At 32.7% G+C, this 21,612-nt stretch overlaps 1 protein-coding gene, 1 long non-coding RNA gene and 2 pseudogenes across 2 annotated transcripts; 3 read left to right on the plus strand and 1 right to left on the minus strand.

Annotated features, from left to right (window-relative positions):
• The first annotated feature begins 4,524 nt into the window (after nucleotides 1–4,524).
• LOC115990026 (receptor-like protein EIX2) lies at nucleotides 4,525–7,203 on the plus strand. Its single transcript, XM_031113888.1, has one exon. The coding sequence runs from the start codon at nucleotides 4,525–4,527 to the stop codon at nucleotides 7,201–7,203; it is 2,679 nt and encodes an 892-aa protein (XP_030969748.1).
• Nucleotides 7,204–7,205: 2 nt separating this feature from the next.
• LOC115991488 overlaps nucleotides 7,206–21,612 on the plus strand; it is a 40,151-nt pseudogene continuing 25,744 nt past the window's right edge.
• Nucleotides 9,677–14,552, plus strand: LOC115991489 (annotated as a pseudogene).
• LOC115991493 lies at nucleotides 16,633–18,618 on the minus strand. Its single transcript, XR_004092205.1, has 3 exons — nucleotides 18,384–18,618; nucleotides 17,726–17,779; nucleotides 16,633–16,751 (listed from the first exon to the last, which is right to left on the minus strand). It is a non-coding gene; the product is annotated as an uncharacterized LOC115991493 (long non-coding RNA).

Consider the following 21,612-nt stretch of genomic DNA (forward strand, 5'->3'; position numbering starts at 1 on the left):
CTAATACTTTTGAAAATCTAATGAACAATGCTACCTCTCATTTATCATCTTTGTTATGCAAATCATCAGTTATTAAATATATAATAATGGTAAGAAGGGTTACAAATGAGATCACTAAAAATATATATATATATATATATATATAGATAAAATTAATTAGCCACTATCATTACGAAGTAGTAGTCTATAATTTTATGTATCCAAAAAAGTGAAATATATAGAGTTTTCTTAAAGGTATATGTAAAGATTCATTATATGTGTGTGTGTGTGTGTGTATAAAGGACCAATGGTTAATAACTAAAATTATAGTATTAATAAAATATTTAATGAGACCATGTTACAAAAATTATCATGCGCAACGCGCGAGTATGCGACTAGTATAAATAATAATTCATAAAACATTCATTAAAAAAGACATTTAATATTATTTACAATTCATATAAAATAATAGAATTTTTTAATGCAACTGGAATTGAATCTGGTTCTTTTTTTTTTTTTTTTTTTTTTTTTTTTTTTTAAGATCAAAGATAGAAAGAATCAATTTCTCAATATGCAGCTCTTGATACTTTTTTTGCACCATGTGTCCTAAATTATTTATTTTTAAAAAGTTTTATTTCTTAATTTTAGAATAAAATGTGGGATCACATCATAAATATTCATCCAAGTGAGTTATTAAGTATAAAAACTAAAGAGTCTAGAATAAATGAATCGTAAAAAAAAAAAAAAAAAAAAGTGCTTCACAAGAATTATAAAAAAAAAAAATTATATGGACAATTTACATTTTATACCTAATAATATCTTTATAAATTTTTTTAAAGAGTTAACAAAATATAAAAATGACTATCAATCCTTTATTTATTCTATTACTTTTTTAATCTTACCTTATATAGACTATTGAATCTTTTGATATCATTTTAGCAAAAAGGATTTTTTTTTTTTTTTTGATAGCATTAATTGGATAGTCATTAGTAAGAGGACAACATAAATATGTAAGTGGTATCCATTATGGTTCAGGATATAATTGTCATAACCAACATTCAGGTGCCCTAGTTGGTAAGATACTGGGCCATCAAGTCTCAGGACTTGTGTTTGAGTCTCAAACAACTCTGTGTGTTGGTGTTCTTTATATCTCATTTCCATCCCAAATGGTTTAAAGAATAATAAGTGAGTTTCTCACGGACTGAGAGTATGGGGTCTTGCCCCGAAGCGGGTAGGGTACTATTATGGTCACGCTTAGGTAGGGAAGCCACATGGGTCATCCCCCTTTAGCCATTTTTCAATTACCAAAAAAAAAAAAGGAAAAAGAAAAAAGAATATAGTTGTCATCATCTCTTGCTTTCAAGGTGTTTCCTTCAGTTGGGTCTCTAGAATTGAGAACGGTGCAGCTCATTGTTTTGCAAAATGGTCTTTTGAATTATAATTTTGTGGGGTCTTTTAGTGTTGGTTGCTGCCCTCCCTGTTTAGAGGCTGCTTTGGTTAAGGAGTCTATTATGTGTAATCTGGTTTGTTGTTAATAAAGTCTTTTTTCTCATAAAAAAAATTAACTCACAAGTCACAACTGGTAAATTAAATAAAAAACATAATATTGAGTCTTGTTCATAATTTTTTAAAATATATAGTGGGGAAAGAGAGAACTCTAGATATTTTCATTGAAAATATTTTAAAATATTTTGAGGTTCAAGCAAAAGGATAAAGCATTGCTCTTCAAGTATTGAATTTAAGTTAAGACTTAATTATAAATTTTTTAGGTGCAATACGTTAGATTCTCCGATTAAATTCAAAGACTGAATTCAATTGTTTTATAAACGATAACCTTGTTTATGCTTTATTAGTCAATGCAATAATGTGTTGAATTTATTCCCTAATATAGTCAAAAGGAACTTTGTTGTCTTTGAAATAATTTCCCAAAGATGTGGTTGTATTCAACAAGAAGACTTCAATTCTTTCACGGTTCTAATTGTTTGTTTAATGATTTCCCTTTCTACCCAAAAAAGCTTGAAGTATTAAATAACTTTTCATGAACGTTTTTTGTTCAATAATGAAAGCTTAATTAGACTTCTCCTCTATGTTTGCATTTTTGTTTTTTATTTTCTTTCTTCTTCATCTCACTTCACTCACACACATAGCCGACATAGAGAGTTGGCCTTCCTCTGTCTTTGTTTTCTAATGAGAAGAGAGAGAGTTTTTTTTGATGAGAAGTGAAAGAGAGAGCAAGGAAGAAAGAGTAACAGAGGAAAGAGAAAAGAATTTATTTTTTATTCAACCAGGTGATTATTTTAATAGATAAAATTTTTTGAAGTTGCAATAGTAAACGTTATAGTGTTCTCTATTTTAAGAGAATAACTGTAGTAACTCCATTCCAAAATATAGAGATAGAGAAGTAGTTGGTGTGAATTTCTGGTGTGTTTGCTCTCTAAAATTGGCTTTAAAAAGCCTATTGGAGATGCTCTTAAGCCATTCCAACCGAAACAAAAAGTAGAAAAAAAAAAAAAGGTACTCGACTGCACTAAGTTGAGTACTATAGAGCATGGTATTAGTGCAATTGAGTACCTTTTTTTTTTTTTTTTCCTACTTTTTGTTTCGATGGTAATGGCTTGAATAGTCAAACTTAGTGGCTTGACATAAGCCAACAAACCATTAAATGGATTGCATGTCCATGTCAGGAAGATGCATGATATTTAAGAAATTTCATGCGTGAAGAAATGCAAGAGCTTGCATTAAATGTTCTTCATGAATTGTCAAAGAAGATGGCCAAGAACAACACTTGACATGCAAACCAAATTCATGCTTCTTTTCTTTGGCCATAAATGCTTGCCATTTTCTTTGACTTGACAAGTTTCTTTGACTTGCAAGAGTGAGTTCCTACGGGAGAAAAAAAAAAAAGAAAAAAGAAAAAAAGAAAAAGAAAGAGTGCCTCTACGTGAGAAAGAGAGATAGAAAAGAACTCGACTGTATGAAAAGTAGAAAAAAGGGGAAGAAAAAGAAAAAAGAAAAAGAAAAACAAGGTACTCGAGTACTATAAAAAAGTACTCGATTTCAATAATATCGAGTACCATATTATTTTTTTAATTACACAAATTTTAGGTTAATAGTGCTACGCTGGCGACTCACTAGGAATTCGAGTTCATTAAACTCGAGTACTATTTAGAACTCGATTTTGTGGAACTCGAGTACTAAAAAAGTGGTAGATAGCTAAATATTTACGAAATAGTGCTAGTTTGCCATAAATTTTGCCAAAATATGATATTTGGCTATTTTTACCGTATAATAAGACTCATAAATAATACCAACAATACAATAAAACCCTTAAATAATACAAAAAAGAGGCTACAAAATTAAATAAATATCTTCCCAAATGGACTCTACAGCTCATCACCCTGAGTTGATCCTTGTGGGTCTTGGCTTAAAATAATATAAAAGAACTAACAAGTCAAAGTCTAAATTAAAATAATATAATAATAAGAAAATTGAGAAATGGTTTGAAGAATCACTATATATATATATGGGTAAAACTTAGATACAGTACCTTATGTACAGTATGTTAGGTACCCCTTTTAAATTGCAGACACCTGTCCAATTAAATGACTCAGTTAACGGAAGTTAAAACTTAACACATCTTTTTTTTTTTCACCGTCTCTTTCAGATCTCCCACAGTCAAATTTCTCACAAATGTGTTGAACCCATTATTAGAAAACCCAGGAGAAAAGAAAACCATCGATCCTCTTCGACTTTTCGCACTCAAAGAAGGAGAAATTTGGCTTAAGTGAAGTTTCAAAAAGAATATCATTGAAACGTCCTAGCATTCTTTAGAGGGAAAATCTGGTGCAAAGAATGAGTTCAAGTGTAAATACAGGAAATAAGGAAGACGAACAAGTCAACCTCATAAACCAACATTCATTCACCACGTGAACCAAGAATACAACCAGATCTGGCTTTGCATCATAATGAAAATAATGGGATTAATGGACAATATTGCCCTTTGTCCTTCTTTGTTTGATTTCGTTGAGAAATTTGAGAGTTTAAGTGTGAGAAGTCAAATACTGTTGAAGGATTGTCAATTTAAAGAAACCATTGGATTCTTCTGAGATTGTGCAGGAAAAATCTGAGTTTTGTTGTCGATGTGATGCACACAAGCCAGTCCCTTCGCCATTATTTGCTTGGTTTTGATTAGAACTCAGAGAGTTTGGGTTTGAGAAGCATAATGGTCATTGGGTAATTTTGAGTTCTGGCTTTTGAGATTGTGCGTGAGAAGTTTCAAGTTTGAGAAGCTACAGATTTTCTCATTGAAAGAGAGAGTGAAAAAAAGTAAAAAGAAAAAAAGAAAAGAAAAAGAAAGACAGCGTTAAACTTCCGTTAATTGAGTCATTTAATTGGACAGGTGTCTGCAATTTAAAATGGGTACCTAAGGTACTGTACATAAAGTACTGTACCTAAGTTTTGCCCTATATATATATTACGAGGAGTTAATTACAATATACTCACACTTCAGATTTTCTTCCTTCAAACTTCTCTTCCTTCGTTACAATGGCTGCCTCTTTTGCAACTCATCATGTGCTTTTCTTAGTATGGTTCCTTTCCGTTACCTTCAGTTTAAGCTTCTTCTTCTTCAAAGCAGAGTCAATCTCAAGTGTCTCTTGCAGTAAAAAAGACAAGCAAGCCCTTCTAACGCTCAAACGTGGTCTCACTGATCATGGACGCGTCCTGTCATCCTGGTCTGACCATAAAGATTGCTGTATGTGGGACGGAGTTTTCTGTGACAATAAAACTGGCCGAGTCACTGAGCTCCACCTCAATTATCCAATGAGGTTAGGCGGTGAGATTAGTGGTTCGTTGATCCAATTAGAACATTTGAATTACTTGAATTTGAGTTACAATGACTTTAATTGTACTCCGATCCCATCTTTCCTTGGTTCAATGTACAGTCTCACACATCTTGATCTCTCAGGCGCTAACTTCTGTGGAATCATTCCTCATCAGCTTGGTAACCTTTCAAGCCTTCGCTATCTGTCTCTTGGAAATAATTCTGAACTTTATGTAGATAACCTTCGTTGGATGTCTGGTCTCTCTGCCATTCAATACCTTGAACTAAGTGATGCTGACCTTCACAAAGAAGTTGATTGGCTTCAAATAATGAGTAAGTTCCCATCTCTTTCGGAGCTATACTTGTTTAATTGTCAGCTTGATAGCCTGAATCCATCTCTTGGATTTGTCAATTTCACGTCTCTTCGAGTCCTTGATCTTTCTAAAAATCATTTCAATCATGAGATACCTAATTGGTTCTCTAATCTCAGTACAAGCCTCTTAGAGCTTAAATTATACAACAGTTCTTTGAAAGGCAATATACCGCCTAGCATTTTCAATTTAGAGAAATTAGAGTATCTATCCTTGTGTTTCAATAAGCTAACTGAACAAATTCCAGAGCCGTTAGGCCAACTTAAGCATCTAACATATCTTGATCTTGGAATTAATTCTTTAAATGGTCCTATACCTTCTTCCTTTGGGAATTTATCTCGTATGAGAATATTATGCCTCAACCAAAATCAGTTGAATGGCACCATTCCAAACAGTCTTTGGCTTCTCTCTGAGTTAGAGACGTTGTATGTCGGAAAAAATTCTTTAACAGGGACCGTAGATGAAGGGCATTTCCAAAAACTCTCAAAATTAAAGCATCTCTATATGTCTAAAACACGTTTGTTCCTTAATGTCAATTCCAATTGGGATCCCCCCTTCCAACTTGACTATGCCTCCATGAGCTCAATCAAGATAGGTCCTAAATTTCCTTCATGGCTACAATCACAAAGATCCCTCAGTTTTTTAGATATGTCCATGTCAGGAATTTCAGGCAAAGCTCCGGGTTGGTTCTGGAATTGGACTTCAAACATTACAGTTATCAATCTCTCTAACAACAACATAGAATCTGATGTATCAGATATTTTTTTGAGTTCTACTGTCAGAGTGCTCAATATAGCTAACAACTCATTTTATGGACCCATTTCCACTTTCTTATGCCAAAAGAAAATTAGAAAGAATAAATTAGAGGTTTTAGACGCATCAAACAATCTCTTATCAGGAGAACTTTCTCACTGCTGGAAGTATTGGCAGTCTTTGATCCATTTAAACTTAGGGAGCAATAATCTAGTAGGTAGAATTCCCTACTCCATGGGGGCTTTAGTTAACCTCCATTCATTGCGTTTACAAAACAATAGCATCTATGGAGATATTCCTTCATCATTGAAAAAGTGCTCAAATCTGAGTCTCATTGATATGGGTGATAATCATTTGTCCATCATACCACTATGGATTGGAGAAATGACAAATCTTATAGTTCTCCGTCTAAGATCAAGTGAATTCAAGGGTTATATACCTCAACAAATATGCCAACTTTCTTCTCTTAGAGTATTGGATCTTGCCAATAATAGCCTATCAGGATCCATACCAAACTGCTTGAAAAATATTAGCGCCATGGCATTACCAGATTCCAATGTTAATTCATTTTATTCTATGCCTTATACATGTCTGTATATATATGTATCCTATGTTGAGAATGTTCAGTTGGTAACCAAAGGGGAAGAAATGGAATACAAAGAGAACCTTCAATTAGTTAGGCTCATAGACCTTTCAAGTAACAACTTGTCTGGATCAATCCCTGCTGAAATTTCTGATCTTTCCAAATTACGTTTTTTGAATTTGTCTCGAAATCATTTGATGGGAAAGATACCAAAAAAAATTGGGAGTATGAAAGAGTTAGAGTCAGTTGATCTCTCACGAAATCATTTATCTGGTGAAATTCCTCCAAGCATGTCTAATATGACATTTCTTAGTCTCCTAGACTTGTCATACAACAACCTCTCGGGTAGAATTCCTTCAAGCACTCAGCTTCAATCATTTGATGCCCAGAGTTACATTGGAAATCCTCAGTTATGTGGTGATCCTCTTCCAAAAGGCTGCACAAGTGAGGAACAATCTTTGAATAGATCACCAATTGGCAGTGTTGAAGATGATTCTAAAAACTCCAGCTTCTACATTGGTATGGGAGTTGGATTTGCAACTGGCTTTTGGGCAATTTGTGGAGCTCTCTTCTTTAATAGGACTTGGAGGCATGCTTATTTTAGATTTGCCGATGAAATAAAAGATTGGATTTATGTGATTGCAATGAGAAAGATGAATTTATTGGAAAAGCTAAGAGTCCGCCTTAGTAAGTGAGGCATCGTTATCTAGCCAAAAGGTATTGCTTCATGTTATATGTCCTTAATATTGTTTTTTTCATGTTGATGTTGTAGTCAACTACTTTGAATATACAATTTAATTCATAGCTAAATGTGACGGTCATTTGAATTTTATTTCACTAATATGACATAACTTTAGCCTTGGTTTATATTTCGTTTAAAGACATTTTTCTTTTAATAGGTAGATAGTAGGGGAGGGGGAGGTGTGGCTTGAGCTGTAGACATAGAGTACTACAATAGATACCATTACTGATGGGCTACCACTAAACTTTGTTTAGAGACATTTGAAGCGGATAAAGAGGGAACTCATTGAAATACCCTAAATGGGAACAAAGTGGTACTATGATAGACTCATATACATAATACATCAAATATGTAGTGTAGAATTTTCTTTATTTATTTATAATTATTATTATAAATAGGATGCATAGCATGAGTTATAACCTCATATGCTGTAAGCTTCAATTCAATTGGAGGATTTACTAGTAGAATATCAAAGAGGTGGACTTAACATGAATTCTTAGAATTTCAACATGATGTATTTTGAATTGAGGTTAAAGATGAATTATTATACTCACATCACTATTATTGAAAATTGCAATTCATTTAAGGAAGAATTATTTCTCCATTAGCATAAATTCAGAGTTCTGGTCACTAAACAAAAAATTGTGCTTCCTGGACTCATTGATTTATTTCGCAATGACTTTTCAATTCCACAAACTCCAAGAGGCCCTCAATTGAGCCAAATCTATGACCGTTACTGAATTGAATTGGGTTTTCGATAACAATATTAATCATAAAGATTAAAACTTCCTTTCATTTATGCAATGTTTTCTTATCTTCTTCTTCTTTATTTTTTTTTTTTTCGTGCTTTTGTATGACCCTTTTGCTCTTTTGCAAACAATATTCACAGGCTGTGAAAACTATTGCAATCCAAGACATTTACAAGTTGAAGCAGACATAAATAAATTGTTTCTATATGACAGGTCAGTGTAACTATGACTTTGTCGTCTGAATTATCTCGTTTGTTACCTCTGCATATGAACTATATGTGTCTATTGCCTATTGGTACTGGCCAGTTTCACTAAGGATGTTGTTTGTATTAATGTGCAAAGATAGGGACCATATCAGTAGTGTAGACCATTTGATCGGTTTTTATTAGCCTCTTGAATGAGTTTTTTACCCAATTATTTTGATATACATGCTTATGTTTGGAGTAGTAACTATATGGAGTTTGATGTTATGGTCAAATTAATTAAAGCAAATTAATGAAAGGAAATGACACACAATCAGACAAAGAAATAATGTGCCAAACATGAAAAAAAAAATGATGACAAGGGAGTGACTGGTTGAGCTTTGATGATTCTGACAGCATTTATTTGATGGGAATATGCTACGAGGAAGCTAAGTAGGCTGGTGCGCTACTAGAGGTGCCAAGTGAACCATAGAAGTTCTTCCAGCAATGATTTCCTTGGGGAGCTCACTTGGTACTTGCAATCTTCCTTCTCTGTGTGAATGGTTTTTTTGTTTCCTTCCCCCTTAATAACCATTAAGTAAGCATGTGTTGCAGTGAGTTGGGTTATAGAAGTTTTTTTTTTCTTCCTTGTAAAAGATGGAAAAGTTGGGTTATAGATTTTGTTCTTCTACAATTAAGTAAAGAATTTTTGTTGTACATTTCAGATTGATGCCAACCGCTAGTAGTTCCTAAGATCTCATGATATCCATGAGATCTTGGGTTCGAAGTCTCATACTTGCATCTTGTGGTCACCTTCATAGGATTCCTCCTTCTAATAACTTGGTGCATGTGGGTTGAGGGGATTGAATACACTCGAGGGAATAGTTAGAAATACGAAGAGGTCTGGACACGCTCATTTGTTTAAAAAAAAAAAACGGTTGCCTATTATGGCATGTACAATAATTTTTCAAGCAATAAATGAATTACCATTTTGAATATTCTTTTAAATTTTTTTCTTCAGTAGTTTGTTCTCTTGCTTAAATTTTTTTTTTTTCTTCAATTGTTTGTTCTCTTGCTTTGTTATCAATGAATTGCAGTTAATGTGTTCTTGGCAAACTCATTGGCTTTTACTTTTGCATCACTATTTTATTTGTTTTGACTTTTCCAACTTTTTTGTGTTTCTAGCATGAGTCTTAGCTGTTCTTACGGTTTCTCTTTTGATGTATATGCAGGGGGCATCTCATGGATTTGTTAAGAACTTTATTTGGGTTCTTACTGCCTTCATTGAACAATTGTAGATGGTGTAAACCTATTCTTCCTATGTGCTTTCTACCTATTTTTGACCATAGCTATCATAGGAAAATGTTCTACAAGAAGTAGTAGAAAAGATTGCGTCTTGGTGGTAGTTTCACTGTGTTGTGCTCTTTGTAGCATTGGTTATTTAATTATGGGTTTATGGAATCTAATGGCCAAAAATGATGAATTCAATCATATGAGCTGGTTGGTTTACTTTGTTAGAGGACTGGTTTAAGTCTCTTTTACACTTTCCTTGCTTTCTCAATGGTCCAAATTGATCAGTCTTCTAAACTCTTTTTGGTGGGCATTCTCTTTTGTATTGATTTCAATTCTGAATGTCCAAATTCTACTAAGAACATATAGCATTGAAATTTAGTGGCAGTCTACCAAAAGCAGTTAAAGCTTTCTAGTTTAGGAAGGAGAAGGCACTCAACTGGGGAGATAGTGAATTATATTGCAGTTGATGCTTATAGAATGGGTGAATTTCCATGGTGGTTCCATTCATCATGGAGCTTTGTACTGCAACTTTTCCTAGCCTTTGGCATTCTTTTATGGGTTGTGGGTCTTGGTGCACTTATCGGTCTAGTTCCTCTTCTCATATGTGGACTCCTTAACGTGCCTTTCGCAATTATGCTCCAGAAGTGTCAAACTCAGTCTATGATTGCCCAAGATGAAAGATTGAGATCCACTTCCGAGATCCTAAACAGTATGAAGATCATAAAGTTGCAATCATGGGAAGATAAATTTAAGAATTTGATTGAATCCGTCCACGAAAATGAGTTCAAATGGTTGGCTGAAACTCAGTTTGCAAAGGCTTATGGCACATTGTTGTATTGGATGTCTCCAACCATCATTTCTTCAGTGGTCTTCTTGGGATGTATTATTTTTGGAAGTGCCCCTCTAAATGCTTGCACCATCTTCACAGTCGTTGCATCATTGAGGAGTATGGGAGATCCTGTGAGAATGATACCAGAAGCTCTTTCTTCTTTGGTCCAAGTGAAGGTATCTTTTGATCGTCTCAATGCTTTTCTGCTTGATAATGAGCTGAAAAATGAAGAATTAAGGAGAATCCCCTTTCAGAAGTCGGATAAGAGTGTAAAGATACAATCTGGCAATGTCAGTTGGGATCCTGAAATAATGATTCCCACTCTAAGAGATGTGAACTTGGAAATAAGATGTGGGCAGAAAGTTGCTGTTTGTGGTCCAGTTGGGGCTGGGAAATCATCACTTCTCTATGCTGTGCTAGGGGAGATGCCAAAAATTTCTGGAACAGTGAGTAAAAAACTGACTGATTGCTTATAATTTTGCAACCGAATTTTTTGTCACTGATTTTGGTCTTTATTGCTCACTAACAGGTTAATGCATTTGGATCCATTGCCTATGTTTCTCAAACTTCTTGGATCCAAGTTGGGACTATTTGCGATAACATATTATATGGAAAGCCTTTGGACAAGACCAAATATGAGAAGGCCATAAAAGCATGTGCTTTGGACAAGGATATCAATAATTTCAACCATGGTGATCTCACAGAAATAGGTCAGAGAGGGCTTAACATGAGTGGAGGACAGAAACAAAGGATTCAACTAGCTCGAGCTGTCTATAACGATGCTGACATCTATCTCCTTGGGGATCCATTCAGTGCAGTAGATGCTCATACAGCTGCAATTTTATTTAATGTAAGAGAAATTTGCTTCAAGTTTTTTCATGAATGTGAAATCTAGGATCAAGAAAGAATCCTCATCTTTGATGTAGTTTTTTAACCAAGTAAAAAAATATGAAATTGCAGGATTGTGTCATGGCTGCTCTTGAAAACAAAACGGTCATTCTAGTGACTCACCAAGTGGAGTTCCTCTCAGAAGTTGATAAATTTTTGGCAAATTTTTACGAAGTTCTAAAAGTTAAGCTTAGTTTTAAATTTTGTATGCATAAATTTTTGTTACTCATATCTAATAGTATTCTGTTTCTTAACTTTCCAGGTTATGAATGGTGGTCAAATTACTCAATCTGGAAGCTATGAGGAGCTCTTGACAGCTGGGACAGAACAGCTTGTGAATGCTCATAGAGATGCAATGACAGGACTGGGTCCTTCAAATAACGAAACTAAAGAAGAATCTCAGAAGTTAGATACGGTTCAGCTAGAGGTGTCTCAGGGGTCTAACCTCACTAAGGAAACCAGTGAGGGTGAGATTGCTGTGAAGGATCTACCAGGAGTACAACTAACAGAAGAAGAAACAGAGATTAATGATGTTGGATGGAAGCCATTCTGGGATTATATCATTGACTCAAAGGGATTGCTTTTTTTTTTCTTAGGCATAGTAACTCAGGTTGGTTTTGTTGGTCTTCAGGCTGCTGTGACATATTGGCTAGCTCTGGGCATTCAAATTCCGAAAATCACTAGTGTCATTTTGATTGGAGTCTACACTGCAATTTCAACACTCAGTGCTCTCTTTGTATATGTAAGGTCTTTCCTTTCAGCCTATCTTGGATTAAAAGCTTCCAGAGCCTTTTTCTCCAGGTTTACCAATGCTGTCTTTAAAGCTCCCATGTTATTCTTTGACTCAACCCCCATTGGCCAGATTTTGACTCAAGTAAGATTAAGTATTTCTCGACCATGAATAAAAAATAAAAAATCTATACTGTATTATGTATCTTGAAAGGGTATTTTATAATCAGAGCCTGTACTCAATTTGTACATTCATCTTATTGTTTCTCTTGCAGGCTTCATCAGATTTGAGTATTTTGGATTACGACGTACCTTTCTCCATAATATTTGTAGTGGCAGCAAGTATTGAACTTCTGACTACAATAGGAATTATGGCTTCTGTCACAAGGGAAGTTCTTATTGTAGCCATTCTTGCTATGGTAGCTGCAAAATATGTTCAGGTAGATCTAATGATTCATATTTAGTCTTGATTTAATTAACCTCTTTCATCAATAACGGACTGACAAAGCTCTCTCTTTTGCTTTTGCTCAAAGGGGTATTATCAACCATCTGCAAGGGAACTAATAAGGATAAATGGAACTGCAAAAGCACCGGTTATGAATTATGCAGCTGAGACTTCACTTGGAGTGGTCACAATTAGAGCTTTTAACATGGCGGACAAGTTTTTTGAGAACTATCTAAAGTTCATTGATTCTGATGCTCGGCTTTTCTTCTATTCAAATGCAGCCATGGAGTGGTTAGTTTTAAGAATAGAAGTACTTCAGAATTTGACCCTCTTCACTGCAGCTTTCCTTCTTGTGTTGCTTCCCAGGGTTTTATAGCTCCAGGTAACATAACTTCATTAGAACTGTCCATTTCTTGGGGCAAGGAGTTTTCAGACCGTCAAAAAATATTACTCAGAAATCCTCCTTTCTTGGGTGGTCTGCAGGACTTGTGGGACTCTCTCTTTCTTATGCTCTATCACTAACAGAAACCCAAATTTTTCTGACTTGATGGTATTGCAGCTTATCAAACTACATCATCTCAGTTGAACGGATCAAACAATTCATGCACATACCATCAGAGCCTTCTGCTATTGTGGAGGACATGAGGCCACCATCTTCATGGCCTTGAAAGGGTAGGATAGAGTTGCAAGCTTTGAAGGTAAGGAAGCATGTTATACATACCCCCATTTAGCTTTATCTACTTAAGTTTCTTAGTGTTCTTCACATCGCTACCTCAATCATTTCAACTTCTAATTGATCAAATTGACTCCAATTATCATTTTTGTTGGGTTTCAGATAAGATATCGTCCAAATTCTCCATTAGTTCTCAAGGATATCACCTGCACTTTCGAAGAAGGGGCTAGAGTAAGAGTTGTGGGAAGAACAGGATGTGGGAAAACTACACTTATTAGTGCTTTATTTCGTTTAGTAGAGCCTGCAAGCGGGAAAATTCTTGTAGATGGGCTTGACATATGCTCCATTGGTTTGAATGATTTAAGGATGAAACTCAGTATCATCCCTCAAGAGCCAACTCTTTGCAAGGGTAGCGTGCGGACTAACCTCAAGAGCCAACTCGGATCCTCTAGGTCTTTACTCTGATGATGATATATGGAAGGTAAGCCTGCTGATTCTCATCTTGAACAAATTCTTTTGTAATATTTTGTCTTCTTTTCTTTGCAAGTTTGGAGCAACCCAACTCACCTTTTTCATTCATAGGCTCTTGAGAAGTGTCAGATTAAGGCAACAATCAGCAGCCTACCTAATCTGCTTGACTCTTCAGGTCAGTTTATGATTCTTTTTTAGAACTAACTAGAAGAATGAAACATGTCAATTTCTATAGAGTGGTATTAAAGCAATACGGATAATATTGCTCATTAAGTTTGATATATTCAACAGTGAGTGATGAAGGTGAAAATTGGAGTGCTGGGCAACGCCAACTCTTCTGCCTCGGTAGAGTCCTCCTTAAAAGGAATAAAATTCTAGTTCTTGATGAAGCTACTGTTTCCATTGATTCTGCAACAGATGCCATTCTACAGAGAATTATCAGGCAGGAATTCTTGAAATGCATGGTGATAACAGTGTGATTGTCCTCTATATATATATTTGTAATGAAACAAGATTGTGAACCAAGAAAATCAATGAGAAACGATGAGAAAACAAGAATCAGAGGGAGAAAATGTAGAAGCAAGAGAAGGAAGAGAAAGAGAGATTGAAAGGAAATCTATATTGATGAAAGAGCTGAATTGATTGCTTAATTACAACAGTGTGATTGTTCTCTCTATATATATATAGTACAAATCTCTACTCTAACAGAATAGATTAAGATCCAAATTATGCGGATCTAGTTCTGTAATATTAGAAAGAACACCAGTAATGCATAACTGTCATTCCCACCTACTCAACTGTCATTTGAGCCTGTATCTGCTAGACGACATCGTTTGGTTGTCTGGGGTAACAACGCTTAAGTGAAACGGTGCGCATTGCTTAATAACATTGAGTGAAACGGTGCGCATTGCTTTAATGAAACGATGTGTTGAAGAACCAATCTCTCTTCTCTTCATATCTGTGAAGCAAGACTCAGGTCCTTGGACATAGCACCTGGATCATCATCTCCTTCAACAAAATAAATGCAAGGGAAAGTATCGTTTTGGAATATGTCTAAACATGATGGCAATTATACCTGACAATTATCTTATAATGCTAAAAGAATTGCTTTGCTTAAGGGCTCCCTTGGCTTTATGGGTTTGTGTGAATCAGTAATGGATCAAAGGTAATTAATTATGTGCTTGGATGAGCAAATTCAATGGCTAATTTTACTTGGAAAATAAGCTGTATATAGACAGAGAGAGAGGTTTTAAAACTTCAGATAAGTCAATAAACTGAAAAATAAGCTCATTATAAGTAGAGCTGGCTGAATGCTAGAGCAAGAAATGCGGTCGCCTAAGGCCCCAAGTAAAAAAAGGCTCCCAAATTTTAACCTATAGTGTTATTTATAATCAATATATAAAATAATATTTTTTTACTAGATGAAAAACAAATAAAAAAAGAGAGAAAAATGCAATATCCACAATATTTTTCATAACACTTTTACAATTAATGTTAAGTAGTAGGTTGTTATTGATAGCAAAAAAATAATTATAATGATATTTTCAAATAGAAAACAAAAAACAACTTAAAACTTAAGATTTGTTGTAAAAAATATTGTGAATGTTGCACTTCTAAAAAAAAGAATAACAATAAGAGTTGAGTTAGCAAACTTTTACTAGTTCTCATCTAGTTTATCACTAATACCGCTTTTTTACTTACCACTATTAATGTGTCATATCAACAAGTATGAAAAATTTTGTCAAACTTTTTCTCTTTATAAAATTTCTAATAAAAGAAAAAAATTCTATGTAATTCATATTAATTAACAGTAATTTTGCATCTAATACAAGATAATCAATTTTCTCCTTAGGCTCCCAAATGCATTAAGCCGCCCTTGATCATAAGTGGAAATATCCTGAAGAAAAGAGAATTTACAGTTAGAACAATTGTGAGTACCTAGGGATATATGTGAAAGCTAGTTTTGTGTCCAAAAGGCTCGAAAGAGTCCCCATCCAAACTATTTCACTAAATTGTAATGATGTTGAGGTAGCTTACGCTAATCTGAGTTGGTTTGGTCTTGCAGGAAACTTATAGAATACTAGTTGCTAACCCGTGCGATGCACGGGACAGCTATTGTGTACAAAGATTTAAACAATTTTTTGTTTCTTCATCTTTGATTTCACATTAGGATTCCTTTTCTTGATATGAATCATTAAATTACAAAATGAAAAATATAAATCAAACTTAAATAAAAATTAAAAATAGGATTTCAATCCTTTACATCCTCAAATATCCAATAAATGCTAAAAAATCAATTTCCAATAAATTGAAAGACAACTTTAAATACTTTTTGTATCTTCTTCCTTTGTTGTTCTTACATTCATTTGAAGTACCACTAATATAAGCTTGTTAATAAAACATGTTGAGAAATGTATTATGACACGCAGGAGTAAGATATCAAATTTATAATTTTGCTATATTAAAAAAAATGCACTTCTCAAGCTAAATTTTTTTGTTAGTTTCTATAATAGAGTCAAAAACTTTCTTAACTATGTAGAATTCCCATCCAAACTTGAGATTATATTCATTTAATTATATTTGGAAAGCAAATGTTTTTCCATTCAAATTTTCTACTTGCAAAGGTAGGTCGATTTTAGATTGTTGTCATGATACCCATTGACAAAGCATAAAACAAAGTAAAAATAAAAACCCCCTTTCCCAATCATCAATCAATAATATTTTAAACTAATCTATATATTATTAAAAGTTGAACATGACATTTATTGTTGCTGAGCTTCTGTTGTGCCACCTTATTGCCACGTCATTTGTCACGCCCCAAACCCCAAAGGGTTTGAAGCATGAGAAAGACATCTCAAAGTACCTGTAGATTTTTTTTTTTTTTCTTTCTTTCTTTCCTTTTTGACAATCCAATCCACAAAATTATATCAAGTTCTAATATCAAGGATTGTCATAATAATTCCATTGAATATATTCTCAGAATAAGTCAGAGCTCTAAGAAATAATTACAAAGACCATTGGCCACAAAAGAATAGAGGTCTGAATAATTAATTAAATATCATCAGCTTGTCTTATCAGTGGGAAATAACATCATAGCCACTATAATATACAAAAGAATGAGTCAAGCCTATTCTAAGATGTACATCATCTAATATACCCATTACCAAGGTTCAGCCTCCATTAGTAGTTAGTCTAACTACTATTAGCCACCAAAAAGCTGTCTCAAAAGACCGTTGCCTACTCTGAAATGTTATAAAATAATGGGATGAGACAGAGCCCAGTAAGTAGCATAATTAAAGGGGGTGGGGGAAATGCAAGTTTCATGATGGTAACAATTTACAAATCATGCTTTTAATTCGGGAGTTTCCAAATAGTTTCTACAAAACCATTTCCCAAAAATAATATGACAAGAATGAATAAATTGACACAGCACAAAGCTTCTCAAAATGTTCTCATGAGATTACATACTATATGTTCCTCAAAATATCTCAACATGAAACTACTTACTATACTGTGAGCAATAACAACACCGTTCCAAACCAGAAAATCTAACCCAAGGCCACATGATAATCGCTGACACAAAGTCGGAACTCATTGCCGACACAAAGCCGGAACTAAACTGCCGACACAAAGCCGGAACTCATCACCGACACAAAGCCGGAACTAATAACCATCACAAAGGCGGGTGCTAAGATACTAATGTCACACAGACTACAGTATCTAGCTAGGTAATCACCGAGTAATCACATGTCACAGCACATGGGTAGAACATAAAGAGCTCACATAACTTTAATTCAAAATACATAATTCACTTTTAAGTAGTTTCATAAAATATTTGAATGCCCAAGATATTCACAAGGTTCTCAAAGCCTTCAACTTTTTTCTTGCCAAAGAGATTTTGTATTAACTTCCCAAATAACATAGGCCAAGATAAAGCATCTTTATATTTTTGGAAATAATGCAATAAATCCATAATACGCATTTTCTAGAATTTAATCAAAGATGCTAGTCTTTTCTCTGCTAACAAATCATGCAAATCCCCCATATGCAATAAGAATATGCATTTTCATATATAATCATATATAGTAGGGTCATAACACAACACCTTTTAGAAAAACATAGTTCCACCATTAGTTTTCCAAAATGTGTTTGACCCAAAAATAATATTTATGCAACGTGATTATTTTTCCAAAAATCCCATTAAAAAGCTACTTACCTCGCAACCCGCAAAAAACTAATTTTCCAAGCTCCAAAAGAAATTAGCTAGAACCTAAACAATAACAAGCAAACCTATCAAAATAAGCATAAAAGCTTGAAATTGTATCTAGCTACATATTAGGAATTGTCAAATAAGCACTAAATTAGGCAAGCCTAGATTTAGCCTCACAAATAATATTTTCCATCTCCAAAGTTTCTCAACCAATTACTTTACAAGACATAGACTCCCATTATACTTATGAATCATACAAGGTATTATTTCTAACATCAAAACCTCCATAATTTATAAATAGTTTCCACAAGGTTTTCACAACATCATCAAGAGACCCATGACACCAAAATCACAATATCCTTTCAAACAAACAATTTAGATCTTTAACTAGCTCCAAATAAACCATAAAATTATATTCAGAATTTATTTCACAAGATATACCTCAAAACCCCTAAATTTTCACCATAACAAGCCTTAGATACCCAACATTGTAAAAAGCATGAACTCACTCAACAAATACATCCACCAAGACCAAAACCCATACATATAACACATGAATATCATTTCCAAAGCTCTTAAATCACATGAAAATCATTATTAAAGCTTGGGTAAAATAACCTCAAATAAGAACATAATACTCATCAAAAGAGATTAAAACTTTCACCTCAATTAACTTATGTGAAGGTGTGATGTTCTTGAGGATTTTCTAGTGATTTTGCCAGAAAAATGGTAGAGGTGATGATGAGGAATGTATCGGTGGGAGGGTGAGGGAGAGGAGTGTGTGTTGTGTGTTGTGTTGACTGAAAAAGAAAAAGAAAAGGAGAACAAGAGTGAGAGTGACCGGCCAAAGAGAGAAAAGAAGGAGTGGATTGTGTGATGGGTAGTGGGGTTAGGTGGGGAGCATGTGGGAACCAACAATCTGATCTTTTTTTTTTTTTAACTGATGGGACGTTACATCATTCGCCACATAATTATTATTTATTCCTATTTTTTTTACAAATATATATATATATATATATATATATATTATTGACTTTATATATTCATCTTTGTCGGTTTTAACATCTATATGTATTTCTTTTTTATTTACAATTTTCCTATAAGTTTTTTACATTCACTTATTTTTTAAATATTTACATTTTTTTCAACCTTTCTTCTTCCTTTACATTTTCATCTCCTCACTACCCTTTACTTTAATATTACTATTCATCTTTCTCTTCATTTTCCTTTATTTGTCTCTTCTTATCCCCTCCCTCTTATTATAAATTTGTCACTATTTTCCATTCTTTGCACAGTTTTCTCTTACAAAAAGGTTCTCTCTCTCTCTCTCTCTCTCTCTCTCTCTCTCTCTCTCTCTCTCTCTCTCTCTCTCTCTCTCTCTCTCTCAATGTTTTGGTGGATTTTTATTTTTTATTGAATCTTCACTTTAGGTTGATAAATTTTTGTGTTTTTAAGAACTCTAATTTAGGTTGATATATTTTGTTTTGTGTTTTAAGTTATTATTATTTTTTTTATTTTGCTATTTGATTGTTAAATTTTATCCGATTACATTATAAAAAATTAAAAATAGTAGATAAAAATAAAATAGTATTCCATTATATAGCATAATTTGGACAATTTAGTGTTTATTGTTATATCTTTTAATTTTTCTTTTTTTTTTCTTCTCTTCTATTTACTCAATATTGAAATTCAACCACATCCTTCTTATCATTAAATTATTTATATTTTCTCTCTCTTTTTGTTTTAAAAAATAAAAAATGTAATATTTTACTTAAATTCAAATAAAAGAAAATTGTGCTCATCAAATTGTACTAATTTTTTTAAAAATTTACACTTTCTCCAACCTTTCTCCTTCTCTTTACCTTTTCATCTCCCCAAACATTCAACCTTGATATCACTCTTCCTTTTTCCTTTTATCTTCCTTTATTTTGTTTCTTTTTGTTATCATCCTCTTAGTATAAATTTCTCATTCACTCTTCCATTCTTTACATAATTTTCTCTCACAAAAAAAGTGGTTATTACCCACTCTTTCTCCCACAATTTTTTGGTGGATTTTTATTTTTATTTTTCTTGCATCTCTATTTTAGCTTGATAAAGTTTTTTATTATTTAGAACTCTATTTTGGTTGATGGGACTTAGTTTTATTTTTATTTTGATTGTTAAATATTATCATATTGCATTATAAATAATTAAAAATAGTATATAAGAATGTACTATTATTATATTACATAGAATTATTTGGATAAGTTAGTGTTTATTGTTGTGTATTTTATTTTTATTTTTTTCTCATATAATTTTATTTAACATTTAAATTTAGCCACATCCCCCATATATATCATTAAATTATTTATATTTCCACTCCTTTTTCATTTTAAAAAATTTAAAATATAATATTTTGCCTAAATTAAATAAAAAAAATTGTCCACATTAAGTGGAGTAATGCTAGGGAAACACTCATTCTCACACCCAATGCATCAAAGGAAGAATGAAATACAAAAAAAATCAAGTTAGAAACACTGAATTAAAATAATAATAATAATAATAATTCATATTTAATGTCATAGAATCATAATCAAATTTTGGAAAATGATAGGATGCCAATGGAGAGAGAGAGAGAGAGAGAGAGAGAGAGAGAGAGAGAGAGAGAGAGAGAGAGAGAGAGAGAGAGAGAGAGAGAGAGAGAGAGAGAGAGATGATATAGAAAAACACCAATACAAAGTAATAAAGAGTAGATAAAGGAGAAAAAAAATCAATTCCTAATCATTGACCTGAAAACAAAAAGGTTGTGAGGGGAAGTAAAAAATAAAATAGAGATTACCATATGGAGAACATTAAAACTTTACAATGTAGTAACATAAACCGTTAAATTCACTTAAAAAATTAAATCAACAATCAACAATTAAATGCAATTAAATTTAAATTTAAAACTAATCAAACTCTAATTATGGAAACCATATTAATCATAACTAAAAAAAGTGATGTTCTCTAATAGTAGTAGAAATTACATAAGAAATAAAGTTAGAAAATTTAAAAATCCATTTTTTGACATTTCATTTAACCTTATTTAAAAAAAAAAAATATATATATATATATATATATATATATAAAATTTTCATACGCTATTACTTTTGAAAATCTAATGAACAATGGTACTTCTCATTTAATATCTTTGTTATGCAAATCATCAGTTATTAAATATATAATAATGGTAAAAAGAGTTACAAATGAGATCACTAAAAAATATATAAAATTAATTAGCTACTATCATTATGTAGTAGTCTATAATTTTACGCATCCAAAAAAGTGAAATATATAGAGTTTTCTTAAAGGCATGTGTAAAGATTCACTATATATATGTGTGTGTATAAAGGTTAAAAAAAGGTATATTTAAGGTTTTTATTAACTTAAAAACTAATAAAAAACCAATGGTTAATAACTAAAATTATAGTATTAATAAAATATTTAATGAGCCCATCCTACAAAAATTATCATGCGCAATGCGTGGGTATGCGACTAGTATAAATAATAATTCATAAAAAATTCATTTAAAAAGACATTTTATATTATTTACAATTCATATAAAATAATAGAATTTGTTAATGCAACTGGAATTGAATCTGATTCTTTTTTTTAAGATCAAAGATAGAAAGAATCAATTTCTCAATATGCAGCTCTTGATATATATATATATATATATATATATATATATTTTAACTTGATAAGTGCAACTCTTGATCTAGGTTATTGTTTAATGGGTAAAGACAAAGCAAATAGTTTTTTTTTTTTTAACAAAACTAAAGCATTCATAGATCCAAGATTGTATTTAACATCATGAAAACTTCAAATTAAAAAATTTCCTCCCAAATTGAAATATAAGAATTGCTAGATCCCAT

Source organism: Quercus lobata, chromosome 5 (genome assembly GCF_001633185.2).
Source record: "Quercus lobata isolate SW786 chromosome 5, ValleyOak3.0 Primary Assembly, whole genome shotgun sequence".
NCBI classification, from domain to species: domain Eukaryota; kingdom Viridiplantae; phylum Streptophyta; class Magnoliopsida; order Fagales; family Fagaceae; genus Quercus; species Quercus lobata.

Coding starts and splice junctions, on each gene's coding strand:
- LOC115990026 (XM_031113888.1), top strand. CDS start 4,525: ATGGCTGCCTCTTTTGCAACTCATCATGTGCTTTTCTTAGTATGGTTC.